The sequence below is a fragment of the Clarias gariepinus genome, chromosome 6 (genome assembly GCF_024256425.1).
Source record: "Clarias gariepinus isolate MV-2021 ecotype Netherlands chromosome 6, CGAR_prim_01v2, whole genome shotgun sequence".
In the NCBI taxonomy this organism is placed as follows: Eukaryota; Metazoa; Chordata; class Actinopteri; order Siluriformes; family Clariidae; genus Clarias; species Clarias gariepinus.
In genome coordinates, this window is record NC_071105.1 from 1,423,331 (window position 1) to 1,445,957 (window position 22,627).

The 22,627-nt window shown below is 40.2% G+C and overlaps 2 protein-coding genes across 2 annotated transcripts; one reads left to right on the plus strand and one right to left on the minus strand.

Moving 5' to 3' along the window:
• The first annotated feature begins 3,935 nt into the window (after positions 1 to 3,935).
• LOC128526289 (keratin, type II cytoskeletal 8-like) lies at positions 3,936 to 8,385 on the plus strand. The gene is made up of 9 exons (XM_053497990.1): positions 3,936 to 4,555; positions 5,785 to 5,993; positions 6,086 to 6,146; positions 6,229 to 6,324; positions 6,408 to 6,572; positions 6,661 to 6,786; positions 6,875 to 7,095; positions 7,182 to 7,243; positions 7,336 to 8,385. Exons 1-9 carry the CDS (start codon positions 4,040 to 4,042, stop codon positions 7,572 to 7,574), a joined length of 1,695 nt encoding a protein of 564 aa, XP_053353965.1. The 5' UTR covers positions 3,936 to 4,039; the 3' UTR covers positions 7,575 to 8,385.
• On the minus strand, positions 8,305 to 21,077 carry si:dkey-195m11.11 (uncharacterized). Its single transcript, XM_053497991.1, has 8 exons — positions 20,932 to 21,077; positions 20,638 to 20,682; positions 14,642 to 14,950; positions 13,240 to 13,542; positions 12,851 to 13,159; positions 11,614 to 11,732; positions 11,346 to 11,529; positions 8,305 to 9,552 (listed from the first exon to the last, which is right to left on the minus strand). Exons 1-8 carry the CDS (start codon positions 20,951 to 20,953, stop codon positions 9,452 to 9,454), a joined length of 1,392 nt encoding a protein of 463 aa, XP_053353966.1. The 5' UTR covers positions 20,954 to 21,077; the 3' UTR covers positions 8,305 to 9,451.
• Positions 21,078 to 22,627: the final 1,550 nt, after the last annotated feature.

Sequence of the window (22,627 nt, forward strand, 5' to 3'; positions counted from 1 at the left end):
TACAGACTTGTACACCTGCATGCGTGACGAGTGGTCCGGGTGTAAGGCTGTGCCTCGGGCCTGAGATCATATAGGACGGGGGGGGGGGGGGGGGGGGGGGGGGGGGGATGACGACGACGTGGCATCCACAACCAGGAGGTTTTATAAACTTTGAGGTTCCTCATGGGCCTGTCTGGAATTTTACATCGTTCTTGCAAGTACATTCCAGACCCAGGTGTAAAGGATAACCGTGTTTAAGATGCAGTGCTGTGCAGATCTGCAGCAGTACAGTTCAAAATCCACGCCTTTATCATGTAGGCTAGAAGAGAAGCAGGAACATTCAAGCCAAATGGAAACTACTGGAAGGAAGCTAGCTAAAGGATTAGCATTGGGTGCTCCGAGCTGAGCACCACATCCAGGCTAGCTACTTTCCCCGAGTATAAATACATAATCATATTTTTTTTTCTTGAAATGTTTGTCTTTTCTGACTTTCAGCCGGGTGTGTTGCCATAAGTTTAAAAAAGCATGCTAGTTCAAAATAAACATGCACATGCTAGTGAGACGGCAGTTCTTAGTGTAGCATCTGTAGCGTTGTTAGCTGTCCTCTTCAGAACAGCATCTAAACACTCCATCCCTATCCTTAAACACTTTAATCTCTGCCCTGATTAATTCGCACCCTAATGCATGTAAGTTAAGAAAGACCGAAAGTATTTGCACCCCTGACCATCCACCCATACTGCATGTGGTTCGTGGCCGAGATCTGAACTAGACCTGAACCTGTTCCTGAATGATAATGCTCCTGTGAGATCAACAAAGCTAACTCCATGAAGAGCTCCCCAGACTAAAAGAACTCGAGTGACCCGGATGAATGGGAGCCTCCGCACTTCTCCTTAGTAAAGTGTACTACAGTAAGCTCCTCACCACTTATTGCACTTTTTTCCCGTTGAAAGTGTACTCACATTGCTAATTTGTGGTTATGATAATGTGTAACAAATCAGTAACTAATAAACAAGCATTGTAAGGCTTTAAACATTATGAGTGAATGTGTAGTTTTGTTTTTTGTGCTTTCTTCAGAAGTGAAGCGTCAGTGTTTTTGGCGTAGGTGGTTAAACATTACAAGCCTTCTCTTTTTATAAAGCCTAGGGGTTTGTTAAGCTGCATATATACAGGATAATTACACATCCTTAGAGAAGAAAGTACAGACTGACCGAGCTGACGTTCGATTATTACTGATTATTACATCAAAGTGACCAGAAATTTCTCCATTAAAATGTTTTTTGCATGAATGTGTCTCGTTGTTATACAATACTCGCGCATATTTCTAGCATGTTTTACATTTTCTCACACAAATCAAACATTTAAAGTGATGCATGATGGGTGTGGGCATAGACAGAGCTGAGGAATTTAAATCTTTCCAGGACGGACACCTGGTCGGACCACATTTCTGGATCAGGTGAGAATGCATGTGCAATTAAACCTTTGAGAAATCTCTCGGCGGCGCGGCCAGGAGCAAATCGGAATGAGAAAAAATCTGCAGCTCCTTTATTTTCATCGATTGTGAGGAAGAGATTTGTGATGAAAGCAGTAACCAGTTTTAATGTTGCATGATTACCGTGACTGTAATGTCAAGGTCACAGTGCAGGTTCATATAGGAACGATTATAAAAGAAAAAAAGAAAAAAAATGTTTAATCTGCAACCAGCATTCAGGGAAAATCCTGTCGCTCGTCAAATACTCACTAGAAATATACACACTTACGTTCCTTGTAAGGACCTTGACTTAATTAGTATTGCAGCTATTTAATTAAAGCTACACCTAAATACTTACCTTAATTATAACCTCAGTAGTCAGAGTAAAGGAACAAGTTACACACCCACATATTTTGCATTATTGTCCAAAGTGCATGTTTGTTTTAGTTTTTTATGTTTTCACGTGTTGTGCTTAATGACTTGTAGTGAACACGTTTGTGTTTTTCTTCCATGCTATACTGTTTCACCACCTGAAATACATGTGCACGTTATCCACATGACAAATAACCCAACCCTGATAGTTACTGCAGGACAGTGTTTAGTATGATGGCGTAGCCTCCTGTAGCTCTCATGAAGACATGAGCTCATGTGCAGAACGACAGGTACAATGATCTCACCGCTCACTCTCTCTCTCACTCTCTCCACACTGACCCGAGGAGCCAGTCCAGACTCGCAGCTTCAGCCTGAGACCTGTGTTTGCTCATCATTAGAAAATAAAAAGACTTGGCCAGGAGCAGCAAGCGGAGACTCGACATAGACACACTCGTCACCACAGACGTTTCACAATGTGAGCATGAAAAGTGATTCACCACGCCTCATTTCAGACCTTTCACATGATTACTGACATCATCAGAGAAAGTTTACATGCATTGACACACAAGGAACTACGCCCACTAGTGGAACACCCCTAACAGAAAGGTGGCCAGTCTTTAATTTTCATGTGTGTGCAGATTTCACACCTCAGGGTCATAAGTGTTCTCATGGCTCGGGTTGGATAATCAGGCACACCAGTGTTAAGACCAAGTCCAGGACCAGCTGAGATCAGATCAAGCTCGCAAGGTCATAATCAGTTTGATGCTGATGCCTAAACCAGAAACCATCTGCGTGAAGAACATTACAGAAACATAATGTTTCTTTACAAAGCTTTTTCACACTTATCATGTTTGTTTTATACTTTACCAATCTGTTTCAGTGTGCTATTATCGCTCAGTACACGAGTAGACCTTCGTATCTACTGTACATCCTCCGGTGCAGCAAGTGGCAGTACAGAGACAGTCGTTTTTCACACTATGCTTAAAAGGGTTGATATTTTAAATGAAATGTTGTTTCCGCAGGTACTGGTGATGATGTCACACTCTAAACCGCGGTCTGCTTCCATGTTTTTGAAGCATTTCGCTTTTATATTTGATTCCAACCCTCCCCGAGTACAGTACCAGGCCTGACACGACCTTTATCAAGCGGACACGAGCGCTCGAATGTACCAGGCGCTGAGGTCCAGTGTGCGCTGATCTGTGCCCCAAGCCCAATCCTGAGACATGAACAACATGCGATACAGATCCTAGAGAGAATCTCAGGGGTCCCACTGATGAAGAAGAGTTAATGAAACATTCCTACAGTACAGGTCCAGAGATCTAATCGCTGTTGCATCTTTAAATATCACTTATGACAAGCTGTATGAGTTTGCTCTCTCTCTCTCTCACACACACACACACACACACACTTATTCACACCCCGCCCTTTACAACTCCTCATCCAGTTTCATGTTAAGTGCATTAAAAAAAAAACGTTTTTATTTCGAACACAAGCATGCGTGTTAATTTAAGCTAGTTATAACTTCTCTGATTTCTCTTCTGAATAATAAGTATTATTATTATTATTATTATTATTATTATTAATGAATTTATTATTATTATTATTATTATTATTATTATTATTATCATTATTATTATTATAACAGTAGTTGAAAATGGTGTTAAAAGCCTTAAATGCAGCATGTCGACTTTACAGTGTGCTTTTTTTTTCTCATTCTACAGTGGCTAGAGCTCATGGAAAAAAGTCATTCATAAGTGTAAGACAAGCGCTGCGCAGCCCCACCCTACTGAGCAGAGCAAAGGGTGAACTCATTCCCTCCTTCTGCTTCTGCTCTGACTTTGGCCCAACCAACCAGGCTCGCAGGCGCAGCACCACCCACTGGCATGTGTTTACGGCTGCATTCCTTTTTTTTTTTAATGTGCTAAAACAAGTGGAATCCCGCTTCTCTGCTTGACCGGTGTGTTTCTCTTTGCCTGTGCTTGCAGCGAGGCCTGAGGCAGGGTGTAACTCTTCTTATCTTTCCACTCTCACTCTATACCTGTTTGACAGGTAGGGTGTGTCTGAGAACGGGCTGCCCCTCCAGCAGGCGGTGCAACTGAATAAAAGGAAGGAGCCAGCCTCAGAAGAGCACACAGAGGGACTTTCGACTCTCCTTTGTGAGCGACCACCTCCTACTCCTCCACTCAGCTCTACTGAAACTTTCTCGCTTCTCCACCAAACATGACATCCAGACAAGTCAGGCAGTCCTTCTCCACCCAGTCGGCCTATTCCATACCACCCAGGGGGGGAAGCGTAATTAGCAGTACACGCCGCACTGTTGTCGGCTCTGGGTTCGGCTCTGGATTCGGCTCTACTGGTGGTGGTGGTGGTGGTGGCAGCTACGCCAGCTTCAGCAGCAGCAGCCTCAGTGGAGGTGCTGGAGGAAGGGGTGCAGGCTATGGGTTCAGCAGCGGTGGGGGTTTTGGTGGCGGCGCAAGCGGCTTCGGTGGTGGCTTCGGTGGTGGCTTCGGTGGTGGTGCAGCTGGCGGTGGCTTCGGTGGTGGTGCAGGCAGCTTCATGATGGGTGGCTTCGGTGCTGGCGGAGGCATCCCACCTACTATCTCTGCTGTGACAGTCAACCAGAGCCTGCTGCAGCCACTCAACCTGGAGATCGACCCCAACATCCAGGTCGTCCGCACCCAGGAGAAGGAGCAGATCAAGACCCTCAACAACCGCTTCGCTTCTTTCATCGATAAGGTGAGACTCACTCAACTTCAAACCTTCACCTCTTTTAAAATTTAATTTGTGATTCATTCTCCCCATAATGCATTTCAAAACTCCTCTTAAAGTTTTTATTCTTGCTCAATCGAACAGCACTTTCTCATACTGCAAGGTTTCTGTCCCACTTTACACTCTGACGTGTCACTAGGAAGGCCTTTGGATCAGTTTCCCTGTTAATGACCAGCTGTATAAGTAAAACAAAAGAAAGATAGAACAACCAATCATATCCAGGCTTGTTGCAGGGTCGAACCAATAACTATCGTACATGTCTCAGTTTCAACATTAGGATGGAGCCTATAAATCAACACTGTTGTATGTGTGTGTGTGTGTGTAAGTGAGTGAAAAGAGTTTTGTTTGTTAGCTAGCCAAACAGACAGAGTGTGGAGAGAGGACACACCTAGATATCTGCAGAGCACAGAGTCAGCATACACACACACACACACACACACACACACACACACCTGTATTTTATGTGTCTGTAGGAAACAGTGTGACTCGCAGGAGTTATCTGGGTTGTAGACATTACACACCCACACACGGGCAAACACACATTCATACATTTATACACACACACACACACACACACACACACAATCCTGAATGCTTTCCATCAACAACTTTTTTACAAACGCATGTGAAGTCTGAAGTGGAATCAAAATGCCAAAGCACATGATGTGTATTTCATGCAGCTTTCTGTGAACAGCTCACGATGTGAAAAAGTCAGGCGACGTGGACAGGGTGTGTTTCAGATTACTGCATGACCCTTCATCTGCCTGCACCAGGGTGTGGTCGGTAAACCTACCTGTCTGATTTGTGTTATACGCTTCCATCTGTGCAGCGATGCAGGTCTAGGCGTAGCCCCAGGCCATGAGGGCTTTTTTTTTTTCCTTAGCTCTCCCTTCTTTTGGGAGATCATGGTTCATGCCTCATGGACACACCCTGTTAGTCTACTCTTTTTCACTCCCTTCCTCTCCCTCTTTCACCCCACCCTGCGGAAAAATTCATGGTTGGGATGACTCATGGGCCGTTTATGATCCCTGACAATAATCCAGGAGGAAACATAAAAGAGGCAGAAATACAAAAGGGCCAACAAATACAAGCCAACACAATTACACATTTCCTTCATTTTCGCAACATAAAACTTTAAACAAAATGAAAGAATTAAAATCTGTTGTTCTTGTTCCCCCCTCCCCATTCCTTCATAGGTGCGCTTCCTGGAGCAGCAGAACAAAATGCTGGAGACCAAGTGGAGCCTCCTGCAGGAACAGACCACCACCCGCTCCAACATCGACGCCATGTTCGAGGCCTACATCGCCAACCTGCGCAGACAGCTGGATGGCCTGGGCAATGAGAAGGTCAAGCTGGAGGGGGAACTGAAGAACATGCAGGTTCTTGTTGAGGACTTCAAGAAGAAGTAAGACCACACCACAAATATGTTTGTGGTAAAAGTGAGAATATTGCAAAAATTATCTTAATTTTTCATCTGTTCTTCTTCTCTGTTTGAAGGTATGAGGACGAGATCAACAAGCGTGCCGCTGCAGAGAACGAATTTGTCCTCCTGAAAAAGGTACTACATGTTTAAAAAAAAATTTTAAATGCTACTCTTCCCAATGATGAAACCAAAAGCTCATCTTTGTTGTTCTTCTTAGGATGTTGATGCAGCCTACATGAACAAGATTGAGCTTGAGGCCAAGGTTGATGCTCTTCAGGATGAAATCAACTTCCTCAGGGCTGTTTATGAGGCTGTGAGTGACTTTTATATTTGAAACTTTCTTTTTTACCGTAAAGTGTTCTATAAAAAAAAACCTGACCAGAGTGACCATTGCAGGAGCTGCGTGAGCTGCAGTCTCAGGTCAAGGACACATCAGTCGTTGTGGAGATGGACAACAGCAGGAACCTGGACATGGATTCCATTGTGGCTGAAGTCCGCGCTCAGTACGAGGATATCGCCAAAAAGAGCAGGGAAGAGGCTGAGGGCTGGTACAAACAGAAGGTGGGTGATTTTAGAAGAAATGTTTCTTTCTTCAGCATTTCCAGAATGCTAGATTTGGAAGTTTGATGTTTCTCAATTTCTGTTTCAGTTTGAGGAGTTGCAGTCCTCTGCTGGTAATTATGGTGAGGACTTGCGCTCTACCAAGGCTGAGATCGCTGAGCTGAACAGAATGATCTCCCGTCTCCAGAACGAGATTGAGGCTGTCAAGGGACAGGTAGCTGAGATGGAAATTGTTTTGTTTTTAAATGATTGTATTGATTAACAAAAATCCTGATTTAACCTCGTCTTCTTTTCATTTTTAGCGTTCCAACCTAGAATCCCAGATTGCCGAGGCAGAGGAGCGTGGCGAGCTGGCTGTTAAGGATGCCAAGCTCCGCATCAAGGAACTGGAAGAGGCTCTCCAGAGAGCTAAGCAGGACATGGCAAGGCAGGTGCGCGAGTACCAGGAGCTCATGAACGTCAAGCTGGCTCTGGACATCGAGATCGCCACCTACAGAAAGCTCCTGGAAGGAGAGGAACACAGGTAAGCAGCTCCTGATGGTCTATTGTGATTCCTGTGATGTGCAGAAGGCTTTAGAATGAATTAATCTCAATCTTTTTTTTTTTCAGAATCAGTCAAGGTCCAGCCCAGGCCACCATCCACGTGCAGCAGTCCACCTCAAGCAGTGGTGGTAAGTAAAGTCTCCTTTAGAACATGATGCCCTATTCATTTTTATTTGCTTGTTCTTTTGTTGATCTGACATCTTGGAACTGTCTTTTGCAGGATTTGGCTCTAGCTCAGGATTCGGCTATGGAGGCGGATCAAGCGGATTCGGAGGAGGATTCGGTGGCGGCATGGGCGGCGGCATGGGCGGCGGCATGGGCGGCGGCATGGGCGGTGGCATGGGCATGGGCATTGGAGGCGGCATGGGCGGTGGCATGGGCAGCATGAGTGGTGGCTTTGGCGGTGGCTCAAGCATCAGCAGAACCTCCGTGTCCAGCGTCAGCCAAAGGCGTTATTAAGCATAACCTTCCCAACCTTTTTCTCCTGCATCTTCATCAACATGTCATCGACAGAGATAAAATGTTAAAATCTTAGCGACTAGCCCAATTCGCATCATCCAACCATTTTCTTTTTTTTTTTTTAACTAGATAAATAGATTAGGAAGAGATTTTACTAGGTAGTTGAGACAAAAGAAAACCAAGAGGAATGTAAAGGGCAATGCTTGATTCTGTTTCACCCTGCTGAAAGTTTCTTATTTTCTGCACTGATATGTTCTGGGAAAAAATCCAGACTTAATAGGTATAAAGATTTAAAAGACCAAAGCTGTGCGTTAAAACTAAAGCCACTGGAGCTAAACGTAGAACAGGGAGGTGAGTGTTAATGCAGAAGATGTTTCATCGTGAGAGAAGTTTCCACCCACAACAGATCTGTTTCCAGTGATAAACAATATCACTGTATTTTATAAAAGATGGACGGGTGAGCTAACACTGTGAGGAGACCTGTTGTGGTGGAAACCACATCACACATGGGTTCCTGTGATGATACTCTCCACAACTCCTGCTTTTTCACTTGCTAATTTGGCAGCTGTTTGCTAACTCACCATCCTGACCAACTAAACAAGCTTGTGTCCTCCTCATAGGCTCGACTTTGCTTCTAGAGTACAATTGAGGATTACAATCCCTCGTTCTCAGGCTGTCCCAGATCTGTTTTCATCTTTTCTTCTCAGACAAAAAAATGCAAACAAACGCAGACGATAGGACCAGGTTTATTGTGTGTGAAATGAGCTTGTGACATCATCAAAACCTGAACTCAATAAATCTGAGAACTATAGTTACTGTGTGAGACTTTTCATTCCTGTGATCAGTGTACTGCATGCTACAACCAGGCAAAGAAAGAAATTACAGGTCATGAAATGTAATGATGGAAAGGTTTTAAATTTGATGGAATTTTAAATATATAACACTAAAAACTGTAGGATTTAAAGTAAAAGAAAGATAGCACTGACATTTTGTTACATGATCTTATTCTTTTAATTTAAAGTTAATTGATATTTAAAACAATAAAAAAATATACAAATGAAACAAAATGCTTAAAGAAAAATCATAAAATAATAAAAAAAAGAAAATCATTGAGCAAACCTAAAATACAATAAAAATAAAAAAAAAATTCATCATTAATTAAAATTATTAATAATAATAATAAAAATAATAATAATAATAATAAAACACCATTATATTAACTCGCTTTGATTGGTACTTATTACTTAGGAGTATTTACTGAGCATTAATATAAATACATTACATATCTTATATATCTGTATATAGTTCATATAGTTTTATTGGAATATAAAGATTTTATTATTATGTTTTGCATAGAAAAGTACTAGCGCCTAGCATTCATGCTAATGGCATTAGTGGCGGTATTAGTAGAAGGACAGGAATTATTTACAAATTCCTGTTAAACAAACTTAAATTATTTCCAATGCAGTATACAGTATCTCTCTTCTAGGGGTGTCTGTGTTCAAGTAACAGGAGAAAAAAAAAGAATTTTTTAAAAATATCTGTAGATAAGAAAAATATCATAAGGCTATATTTGAAAATATACACAATTTGTGATTAGTTTGAGGGTAAATGAGGTTTAATTAATGTTAATTAATTAACAGTGATTAATACAAGTTACTTTTCATTAAAGGTTGTTATAAGGAAACCTTTCCTTCTGATTGCAGTATCATCTTTAGCTTTAGATACAGATTTATAAACGTAATCACACTGATAAGCATGAAGTCCTGCATGACCCTTGAAGAAGTTTGCTGCTGTGTTCTCCAGCGCCCCATTTGGTGTAGCTGTGGTATTGCTCTTCTCTGTGATGATCCTGGGTCACTGAAATGTACATTTTATTAACATCCACCAAAAACACAGAGCAGTACGAGGATTATCACACCTAGAACTGTGGTGATGACCCCAGCAGCGATTGCTCCTGGAGGAGGAGGATCATAAACTGCAAAAAGATGAGAAGAACAAGGGGAAAAGTGTGCATTATATAACGTAACAAAACATGCAGTATGACGTCCATCATAAAGAAGCGAACAGCATCTGAAAACCTTACCTTAAAACTCAAGCGGCACAGATACGTGCCGGCAACGAAGCACAGGTCAATGACGACAAAACAATATATGTGCTTATTTGGAAGCCCTGTTAGTGTTAACGAGGAGGCTTCTGATAACAACGGTGTATTTGAGTTTTTGGATATGTGAGATATAAATAAAATTTTCATTACTTTCATAAAGTATAAAATCTTTTTTTTTTGCTTCGTCAACGATATTTCACTTTATACTGCACAATCCTGAGCCCTATATATTTTAAATACAAAAAAAGCTAAACAAATAATGGCTAAAATACTCTGAGCTTTAAAGGCCACATCCAAAAGTTTATTCTTACTAATAAAGAGAAATCAGAAACGGTGTTTTAGTAAAAATCATGCTGCATATCATTTAGATTCGATACTAAGTACTGTACCACCATTTTACCAAATACCACTTTATTGCTGATCTTTGTGAGCAAATATCATCAGCATGTGAAATCTTTACTTAATCTCCTTATCAGCATGTAACAGCAGAGATTTCTCTTTCCACAGAAATATAACTGAAGCCTTGGTTTGATTTATTTATGTGCACCGTCAACCGTCTCCATCCAGGCAGGAGGAGCAGAGAGCTTCAACTAATATTGATCTTCATAAAGCCAACGTTTATAGCTTATCCATTTTCATTCATTTATCTCCCATGCTGTATCACAAGGCGTGGCGGGGGCAGGGTGAGATCCCAACCCATTGCAGGGCACAAGCACACACCCCAGGGCATACTCACATACCAAATCATTCAACATGGGTTATTTCTCAACACGTTCAAGCCTAACTGAGCGTATTTGAACTGCAGGAAAAAAACAACCAAGGAAGGGAAGAACATGCAAACTCCACGCAAACTCACACAGGATGTGAGGATTGAAGAAATTGAAGCCTTTGCTCTGGAGGTGTGACACAACAGTGGTAAGCACTGACAACACCAGAGATTTGAAATTTCCATCTAACTATGTGCAAGTGGAAAATCTGTCTCTTAGTGGAGGTGGAGGTCTTAGGCACAATTCGCTCTTTCATCCATCTTCAGGACGATCAAGACCACAGATCCACCAAGAAAGCCACATTTAAGGATCTACTCTCACTTTCTCCGGTCCTTCTACTGATACTTCTTAACAATGCTCTCTCTCTCTCTCTCTCTCTCTCTCACTGCCCTACTCCCTAACGATTCTCTTTCTCCTACTCTCACTCCCTCCATTGTTCACCTAATGAGCCTTTTCTGCCAGTGGATGACGCTTGACCTTAGAGGATACAAATTTTAGAATCCTAAAGACTAAAAAAAATTCTTGAATGAGTCGTGATCGATAATTGAATGTTTCAACCTAACAAGGAAGAAGTCCAGTTGGCATGACTCAACATCCAGATATATTTTGCATAGTGGTCAAAAATAGCAACCGCAACAAACACACTAATGAATAGAAGCCCAATGAGACAGGAATGTAGCTGCGGAACGCTCGGGTTTGGAGCAGCTGACAGAGGAGTCACAGATACAGATTTTGTAATAAATTGTAGTATAAAAATATTTCAGCTTTTAGTTTTATGGCTGTTTCCCAAAACCCAAACCCTGAGTTTTTGGCTAGTTTTAGGTCTTTGTCTTGTTATTGGGTTGAAAGTTTGGTCAAAACCTGGCAGCAACATCTGCTGTATCAAACAGTACTTACCGTAGATGCCTATCACGTTGCTGTTTTCTGTCTTGGGAATCTTGTTTGATTGTGGATGTACATAGCAGGCGTACTCTCCCTCAGGCACCGGGGCCCTTAATAACCAGGTTCTACTGTAACCAGGTAGGACACTTAAACCGGAATAGGAAAGGTCATTCCCATTGTGTGTGAAGGTGATGTAGACCTGGAAAAGAGTATAACTTTATATATGTCAGAATATTGAAATCCAGGCAGACGTTTTAAGAAAAATTGAGGAAAAATTTCTTACAAATTCATGACGGGGCGAGTGAAAAATGCACTCGAGATGCACATCCTCCGTGGACCTGACATACACCCGTGAAGCCGCGTCATAGTTTTCGACTGAAAGCTTTGGAGGAGGGAGGGCCTCTGCCAGAGAGCAGGAGAAACACTTCAGAAACAGGATTTAGCTTTAAACACTACACTACAGTACGCACTATAAAATTAACAATATGTAATGTTAAAGGGTTATTTATACAGTGCATCTATAGATGTTTTCAGAGCCCAAAGGAAAATAAACAAGAGCATCAAGAATGAAAAACAAATGTTTAAACAGCTTATAATAAAATAAAAACCTTTATCTAGTATAAAAGTAATAGATAAGGGCAAGGATTTTGCACCAGGTTAATATCTGTGACTTTTCCTTATTTTATTTGACTTTGTTACTTAAAAAATGAGAGAAGCATTTCCAAAAAAAAAAGGCAAGTGTGGTTGTTGAGCAGCAGCAGAGGGCGCTGTAGAGCTGGCTGAGGATAATGTCACAATCGGCAAACAATTGTCCATTAATTTCAACTTGAGAAAAGGAGAGATGAAAAAAAAAAATTACAAAAAAATAACAGATGTGTCAAAAGTGTTATAGAGCATTTATAAAATAAAACTAAACAAAAAAAAAAAATATCATGATAATGTTTTAAGATTAAAAGGTCAGAGGTAATGCTGTAACCTCTCGCAGCCGGAGGTCTAGAGAGAGCTGATTGGTCGAGCTCTCTCAGGGGGAGGGACGAGAGGTATTTAGTGCTCCCACATTAATCACGGCTCTACAGCCAATCAGGGGCGTCTGTAAGCTCACGCAAGCGGAAGGAGCGGATAGCACTTTCCTCCGAGTGTGTAACTCCGCCCCCAATGGTAAATGAGCTGAGTGATTGTAGTAGCCTTATTGTGGGAGCCCCCTAGTGACAGGGAGGAATGGGAATTTTAAATCTTAAAAGTTGGTATATATTTCTTTGGGAAGAAAAACCTTCAATTCATATAAAAATAGATTAAGATCTACAAAATGCCACAGCTTTTGACTAAGTGCAAATTTCCTTAATTGCTGGTTGAAACATTATGACACAGAAACATTTGTCTTAGCATTGATGTAGATCATGCAATGCTCATAAACATCTGAGATCTGAGATATTTCAAACTGTGTCTCGATGCTACGAGATGTTCTTGATATGTCCTGGAGTTTGTGTGTGTGTGTGTGTGTGTGTGTGTGTGTTGCTGACTTGAGCAGATGATGTCGCGGGTTCCCTTGTTACAAAGATTTGTTGAAATTAGGGGACACTCTGCAATCTTCTTCTCGGATCCTGTGCAGTTTGTTCCTACACCACTGTAAGATGTGTAACTGACTTCGGTAAAGTCAATCGCGCGTCCACAGCCCAGCTCTCGGCATATGACTCCAGCCATTGAAAAACCATTGCTGTCTATGGAAGAAAAGCAAATGGATGCCCAGTTGCCGCTCACTTCCACATAGGCATCTCCGTAACAGGAATCGGAACCAGAGCCTTTTGGACCCAAATGTACCTGAAGCGCCTCTGAAATGGAAGAGCACTCATGTTAGTATTACTGTACTGTACAATCAGGCGTGATACTGAGTCAGGGTGGGATTTGTTACCCGGCATGGCTGTAACAGATTTGGATTTGGAGCGTAGGGTTCTCCCATTAAAGAACATCTCCATTTCACTCAGAAACTCATAAGTCACTGTGGCCTTTGTTATCTTGACTACGCCTCCTTGTTCTCCTGGACCGACAACTCGTGATCCGAGTATTTCGAAGGACTTGTTGCTGGCGAGGCGGAAGTAAAGAATCAGAGTGGCGTTTGTGTAGTCATCATTTGGGATGTAAATGTGGACGCTGTAGTTCCCCCCCACAGCAAACAGGGGCGGATTGAGGATAATTATGGGGTCCAACAGAGCAGCTATCAGAGGCGAACAGAGGAACAGAGAGCAAAAGCATTTCAAGCAGGTTACAAAAGAATTTGGGATAAAACTGATTTAGACAATAACATACAGAGTTTTTAGGTTCAAATAATCATAGGAACTTTAAGTTCATAAACATAGTCGTCCCAGAGATTGGTCAGGAACGCTCCAGCAACATTATGACAGCTGTTTTTTCATTGCAACATCACATCAAATCAAACATTTGCATCCATACATGTTTGATCTGTCCATGTTTGATCATCATCCAGTATGGATGATGACTGTACAGTAGATGATGTTTTAGGCCATATATACAGTGTGGGGCCCACTTCAGGGATACACTTGAAACATGAAAAATAAAAATATTTGCACAAATAAAATCACAGTCACATGACAGCATCAACGATGGTGCGACTACTGACATCTTTAGAGGTAAAATAATACTACACATTGTTGCCATAATTTAATTTAAGTTTTTAAAACAGCATAGATAAACTGTTTAAAGTGTATATAAATTTATTTTCCGTACCAGTCAAAAGTTTAGATTTATTTTTACCAATATAGAACATAACTGGATTTGTTAATCAAATAAATTAATGCTATCCTAATTGTATTGCTCTTGATCAGAATGAGGAATAATACATATGGCATTTGGAAACAGCAACAGTAACAGTCAGTTGTTATTTTAAGACATAAAGGTCAACTGTTCTGGAACAGTTCTTGCAAGAACTGTATAAATCCATCAAGCTCCATGATGAAACTGTCCCTCATGAAGACCTTCACAGGAGAGCAAGACCAAACCTGAGCTCTGCTTCAGAGGAGACGTTCATTTAGAGTCACCAGCCTCAGAAATCATCGATTAACAACCAGCACCTCAGATTAGAGCCGTTTGTTTTTTAAAGCACTTACTTAAGGATATAGATTGAGATGTATTTTTAAAAAATTAAGGCAAAAAGTTCATCTAAAGCATCCTTAAATCTTGTACTTTTAAATGCAAACATTCCCTGTGAGCTCCTTGTTTTCTCAAATAAACAATAGATTCCTTTATAATGTACTGTATATAATCACTTTATAACCCACACCATGCTCTTTACTCACATATGACTATGCTGATGGGTGAGCTAAACCGAGACTGTGCTGCAGTCTGGATGTCTCTGTACCAGCAGACGAACGCTGTCTCACTTTCTGGCTCGGCGTTGAGTGTGAAGACCACCGTGTTGTCACTCCTCAGGGTAAAGGACAGCACGGATGAAGAGTTGTTCAGAGCGTTTGCTTGAGACAGATGCACTTCTGCAGGTGTCTTTGCCCCGTTTGGAAGCGTGCAAACAACCTTCACGGCTGAGTAGAGCTTAATGGCACTCTGGTTCACACCAACATCGAACACAAAAGTCGGAGCCGGGAGAAGTTCTGGAAGAGAAAGAGAGAGAGAGAGAGAGATGTTAAGAAAAATATTCCTTTATACTGAAGCACAAAAACATGTACTTTTATTCAAAGGTCATCATTAAGTCAGTATGTAGTGACCACAGATGTATGTGTCCATGTGTGTCCTTACATGTGGGTGTTGCTTTTTGTGGTCAGACAAAGATGCTTTATCATAGAGATAGCTAAGCTTTTACACAAAAACCTACACACATACACACACACACACACACACACACCAATCAACCATAACATTACCACCTGGTGGCAGGATCATGGATACCCAAGGCTCACCACCTAAAGGCCAGCCTGTCGGGTGCTGAACTGGTCTCAGAGGAAGGCCAGTTCAGCACAGATCACTAAATAGGTCAATGCTAGCTGTAACGGAAAGCACCAGGACTTCCAGAGCACCACAGCCTACCGTTCAAGGACTCGAACAAGCAGTTCAACAAGCAAGAACCCTAGGCCCCTGATCCCACATACAACTTTCCCAGATCCCAATCCAATCGAGTTCCCTAGAGGTGCACAAGACAAGCAAGTCTGATCCACGGAGGCCCAACCCCACAACCCACAGCACCCAAAGGATTCACTGCTGATGTCCTGGTGCCAGACACCAGAGCGCCCCCAGGAGGCACTGTGGAGCCACGACCCCAGAGGGCCAGATCTGCCCAGGTGACACAAGGGGAACCAACACATTTCTGAGCTTAATATTTTGAGTTGTAATGTTACGGCTGTTCAGGAAATCTCTCCCCAGCGGCCATGTACTCTACGTAGCGTAGCAGTAGTGTGTTGGCACATCGTTTGGTCGCCACTGTCATGGCAAATTTTTTTTATTTCACCAAATTTTAAACAAAAACCAAACAACTTTCAGTAGAGAAGAAGCAAAAAGAATTACAGTATTAAAGACAAACGTAGATAAACAGCTCTCCACGGGTCAGAAAGTAGGACAACCCACAAAGTTCTAACCACAAAGTCCTTAAAGGTTCATAACTTCCTTTATTTCATATGATTTATACAAGTACCTCGTTCCTCCTCCTTGTTACTTTGTTTGATTAAATTTTTAATTAATATTCAATAAATATACCTTAATTTGTTTGACCTAGTGGTGTGGTGGCTCCAAATTTCATACTTCCACCCCTCCCTTCTCATCTTTTATTTATTATTTAGTCATGGTTGAGTTGATCTATTGGGCCTTTAAAAATGTATTCTCCTTTTTCATTTTTTTTCAGAGTTCAGATTGTTCCTTTGTTCCTAACCAGAATATCGACCACGAGTGCTAATAGCTTAATTTTTACATCAAAGAAAGTTTGGAGATTTTTCCATGACGCGTAATAATCTTATTCTTATTTTCCTGTTCCTTTCCCAACAGTCATATCTCACCTGGCCTAAGTGTCCTTCAGTTCATTGAAATCATTTATTTATTTATTTGTTTTATTACACATTTTTCTTTTATGATCTCAAGATTACATGTCATATAATGAATATTTATTGAACCTAATTACGGTTAGGATCAATATAATTAATTTTGTCAAAGCTTCATTACTTTATTTTTAATTATATTATTACTAATTATATTATTTTATTTATTACTATTATTGTTATTTTCCTGATTTAAAAGACTGCTCATTACAATTCTATTCTTAAATTATAATTTAATCACTAACCTATATGATTTTAAACATTTACGTTTGATAATATACATATACTTTGGTATAGATTGGTAATGACTGTATAGACACAACCATCATTGATGAATTTTGGTTATGTTATGTAACATAAAGTAATAAGGGTTAGTTTTTATATCACTATTGGGTTAGTATTATATTATCTTATGTTTACTTTTTGTTTGATTGTTGCTGTTGTATTTTCCTTAATAAAGGGTACCGCTTTAAGCAAAGCATTGTTTAATTGTAATTTTAAATTGATTCAGTTATTCTGTAGGCCTTCTGTTCTTTATTATAGACCATTGGCAGCACAGATCTCATCAGATCATCTCTTAGGAGGATTTTGATGATAATCAGTAAATAATTGTATAATTAATTATTGATTATTGATTCCTTTGGTTGTTCTTTGTTTGTTCTTAGCTCTTAGAAAATGAAGTTTGACCATCTATGTTTTGTATTCTGGCGAAAAAAAAAAAAAAACTGGAACTGATAATTATTCTACTTTTCCATTACTGCATTATAGTTTTTTATATTTTCTCTTTATGTCATTGGGTCATCTTTCGGTCATTCTCTTGGTCACACTCTAAGTTTTCTACAGTTTTCTACTAGATTAAAAAAAGTATAATAATATAAAATATGAACGTTAGTAATATTATTATATTTTTAGTTTATATATTATGTTATATTATTACAATTTGAGTGCCTTGTTATTTGTGTATATAACATACAGTCAGTACACACAGGGTATGTAAGAAGTGACCAGAGTTACTATCGCTAGGAAAAAACAATTGTATATAAGAAGCATACAAATAAAAAATATAAATCATAAGTAAAAAAAAAAAAAAAACATTAAAAGAAATTATAGGCTTATTGCAGTGATGTACAGTTTTATATGTGACACAGTGACAGTGTGAATGATATTAATAGGTTAAATACTTATGACTTCATACTAAATATTAAATTGAAGTTAAAAAAGGTTGTAGAGAAATTGTGTTGCAGAAAATAACGAATTATTCTAAGTGTGATTGTCAAGTTTAAAAAAAAATCAGACTGATATTAAAACATTGTAATGTTTGCACTTTATGATGTCATCATTTAAATTTTTACTGTTTTTATCGCTCTCGTGTTTGAATTAAACAGCGCGTTCGTTGGCTTTGAATGTTAGTTAAAAGTTAAGAGTGCTGCATTCCGATCGGCAAGTAGTTCCGTGAGAAGTAGGGAGCAGGAGTGCATAGGGAGCAGGGAGCAGGAGTGCATAGGGAGCAGGGAGCAGGAGTGCATAGGGAGCAGGGAGCAGGGGTGCATAGGGAGCAGGGAGCAGGAGTGCATAGGGAGTAGGGAGCAGGGAGCAGGAGTGCATAGGGAACAGGGAGCAGATGTGCATAGGGAGCAGGGAGCAGGAGTGCATAGGGAGTAGGGAGCAGGAAGCAGGAGTGCATAGGGAGTAGGGAGCAGGAAGCAGGAGTGCATAGGGAACAGGGAGCAGGGAGCAGGAGTGCATAGGGAACAGGGAGCAGGGAGCAGATGTGCATAGGGAGCAGAGAGCAGGAGTAGATAGGGAGCAGGGAGCAGGAGTGCATAGGGAACAGGGAGCAGGAGTGCATAGGGAGTAGGGAGCAGGGAGCAGGAGTAGATAGGGAGCAGGGAGCAGGAGTGCATAGGGAGCAGGGAGCAGGAGTGCATAGGGAACAGGGAGCAGGGAGCAGATGTGCATAGGGAGTAGGGAGCAGGGAGCAGGAGTGCATAGGGAGTAGGGAGCAGGGAGCAGGAGTGCATAGGGAACAGGGAGCAGGGAGCAGGAGTGCATAGGGAACAGGGAGCAGGAGTGCCTAGGGAGCAGGGAGCAGGGAGCAGGGAGCAGGAGTGCATAGGGAACAGGGAGCAGGGAGCAGAAGTGCATAGGGAGTAGGGAGCAGGAGTGCATAGGGAGCAGGGAGCAGGAGTGCATAGGGAGTAGGGAGCAGGGAGCAGGGAGCAGGGAGCACACTTCACTGGTCACTATGGATCAGACCGAACAATCGTCAGTCCATCGCTCTGCCTGTGAGATCCCGGATGAGGAGACATTAAATCTGAATTTTAATACCTGAATTTGTGGAGTTGAAAAACAATAAAGATTGTCATTTTAACACTTGAAAATATTTTTAAAAAGAAATTATGTTTTTTTTTATATTTTTGCTTTAAAGTTTAAATGCTTGAATTTCATTTTCTTTTGAAATATACAAGCACAATAAATTGCAGTGCCAAAGCGTAACAAGTTTTTTTTTATTATTATTATTATTTCATGTAATTCAACATTCTGTTTCGCTTTGGGGAATTTTGGCCCTGTTATACTTTCATACTTGAAGATGTCTTTGGTGGTCACATACTGTAATGTTAAAGGGCCTGTGGACTCCACCGTCCCCTGAGCTGACACTGTTTATATGGACCGTCTGTATTAAAATGTCCTCTCCGCTTATACTGTCTCCATCACGGGGTGTGTCTTTGACCATATAACTAAACGCACTGAATTATGTTTTCAACAACAGGGACGTTCAACACCTAATGTAAAGAGGAATAACCTTAAAGCTCCAAATATTTTATCCATTATTGGTTTTGCTGGTAAACATACAGTAGAGTATATATGGCTCAGGATTATGCAGTATAGAGAGTAATACTCCTGTGTAATATGATGAACTGAACTTTAGTTAATTAAGCTCCTTGTGAGAGTTCCCATGTAATGGTAAAATGTACACGTTATAAAAGTAATGATAACTTTTGTTCCGCCTGACATATCCGAAAAACCAAAGCCACAGTTTGAAGCCTCTCCGTTATCACACACTTCACAAGGCTTCCATATAAGAACTTGACCTGTGCTGTGTTGATCTGTTCTGCTTCTGCTTTAAGGATTAAGAAATAAATACATGAGAGAGAATAAAAATGAGTTTAAATGAATATTTTTTCCATAACACGGCCACTGCAGAGGGACTTTCTGAACGCAACGCATTAAATAGACATTCATGGACTTTGGTAAACATGAAAAGAAAAAGCTCTTGCATTTTTGCATTATTTCATTTTATTCCTTTCATGAGTTGAAGTTTTATCCTGAGTTGGTGTCACCACCCTCACACCTGTCATGTCGCTGTGTGTTTTATTCCTCACCCGTTTACTACTAAAGATAATGTAAACAGGTAACTTCCTGTTCTTGCTGGTGTCCCTGCCGTCCCCTCACTGACCTCCCCATACAAAGAGCCGACACTGGAGACGTCATAAACACGTCCGTGTAGAAAATACTCAATGTTTTTCATTGTCTAGTCGTCCGTGCCGTGTGAATGAGCTGTTACCATGGAAACCATAAGGTACAAACCCAGGTCAAAGATCTCAGTTCTTACTCTGATGATTCTCAAAGTGTTACAGAGATGAAACAGGCCGATGCTGGGGTTTACTGCAGCCGCTTCCTCCCTGACAGGGGTGTGTGTGTGTGTGTGTGTGTGTGTGTGGTGGGGAGGGGGGGTTAATAGAGTATTTCTCCCTTGTCCTGTAATGCAGGGGGGGAAAAATGTGGAAGTAAAGCAGCATTAGTGGTGTGTTTTGTAAATGGTGGAAAGTAACAGATTTTGCAAACACTGGTTTCCTTCATGCAGGGCTTCACTGGGTTCACATGAACATCATATATATATATATAATTCTTGAGCTTATAATTAAATTATAACTGGTGATGAATTGATTTGATTAGCCTGATTTTAGTCAATAAACATCAGTAATAATAGTAATGAGTTTTAGAAACTGTTACACAGAGTTTATTAATATATAACTATAATTATAAATAAACACTGTACTGCTGTTAACTAATCAACACCTTCTGACCAATCAGGATCCAGGATTATACAGCGCTTTCATTTCACATCTTTTTATGGAAATTATTTTAATTTAATGTTAGTGTATATAATTAAAAAAAATTTTGAGTTTTATAAGAGACTGCATTTTATATTATAAAAAAAAAACCAAAAGTTAAAACCGCGGCGTTAGACTCACCCTGAGACTCGACCAGCTGGAGAGCAAACACAACCACACACAGCACTGTGACACGAGAGGACAGAAAACACACACACACACACACACATATGATTATATGCGAAAGAATAAATACAGGTCTGAAAAGAAAAACATTCATTTTAATTATCTAATGGTGCAAAACAACCAACAGTTCCATATTGTGTATAAACAGTTCAGTACATCAGTTTTACCATTTTTTATTTATTAATTATAATTTAAATTATTACCCCACGCTAGTGTCTGGTAATAAACTGTAGAGTTGAAGAGTTTTACCCGTGAGCTGGTGGAGAGTCATGATGTCACTGCGAGACGTGTGAGAGGAACCGCGCTCGTGTCAAAGCTGGAAATTCTCTTCGGTGAAAGTGTGAGAGTGTGAGAGTGTGTGAGTGTGTGAGTGTGTGAGTGTGAGAGTGTGTGAGTGTGAGAGTGTGAGAGTCTGCCAGGGCGCCGGATGCTGGCGTTACAACACACACTTGAAAGCCCCATATCCACGTGAACAGGAAATCTACGTGGTTACGAGGTTGCTTTGTAAAATTATACAGTACACTGTACGTGGATGCGTTCAAAATAAATAAAAAAAAAATTTAAAAAATTGATTTGATTACAGGAGTAAAATAAAACAGTCTTTGCTTTCTGTTCCTTTTAACTTTTGTATCTGTTAAGGTTTAAAAATCAGTTTTTCTCCCAATGTGACCTCATATAAGAAGAGCCCCTCCCCCGGCCCGGCCTGCTGCTCGGCTCTGCTGTTTTTTGTGGGCGTGTCTCAGCATCAGCTCATTTATACAGACACTGAAACACTGCGTGTGGAGGAGGAGTGAAATAGAGGAAGTTTGAGGGATTCAAAAATGCATTAATTGTAAGAACAGTGGAACTCAAAACTATGTTTAATAGTGAAAGAAGAAGCATTTTTATACACACACACACACACACACACACACACACTCAAAGAGAACACAAGGATTGCATTCGCAGTGTATTTGAGGTCATTTTCAGCTGCTGACGACCTGCACACATGACACGGTTCACACAACTTCATCCTCACATGCGTCCAGTATTACAAGCTTTCACCTGCAGACGGATCATTAACATAAAGATCAAAGAGAACTGGGGATTAAATCAAATCAAATCAAATAATACCTTGTCTACCAGAATTACTTACACCAACCGGCGACGTTACAGGTAGTAAAGTGGAAATAACAGAGGCCAGGAAATAAAGTGATTATGGTGTGTGCTGCTTTTGGATGGAGGCGGGGTCAATCTGGAAGAAGCCACGCCCATTGGGTCGGACACATTTCCTAACTGGATGTATGTTACACCGAGCCTCTTAAGGGACTTAGCAGGAAATATAAACGTGAAAGAGACGTAAGAGGGAAAATGTGATTACTCTTTGTTTTTCAGAAACATATTTATAAATTAGGGAATAAATAAAATTCAAACTGAGTGCAAAACTTTCAGCAAGCCTCTGAACAAATCCCGCCTTCTTGATTCACTCTCATCTGTGATTGGTTAGAATCCTACAGCATGAGGGGTGTTGAACATTCAGTCAAATCTCAGCGATGGTCTGAACCTCAGTTAAACAGAAATAAATTATTAATAAATAATACCCATGATTACTGAAATAATAATAATAATAATGATAATGATGATAATGATGATAATAATAATAATAATAATAATAATAATGATAATAACAATAATAATAATAATAATAATAACGATAATAATAATAATAATAATAATAGTAATGATAATAATAATAATGATAATAATAATAATAAGGATAATAACAATAATAATAATAATGATAATAACAACAATAATAATGATAATAATAATAATAATAATAATAATAGTAATGATAATAATACTGATAACAATAATAACAATAATAATAATGATGATAATAATAATAATAATAATAATAATAATGATAATAATAATAATAATGATAATAATTAATGATCCATTA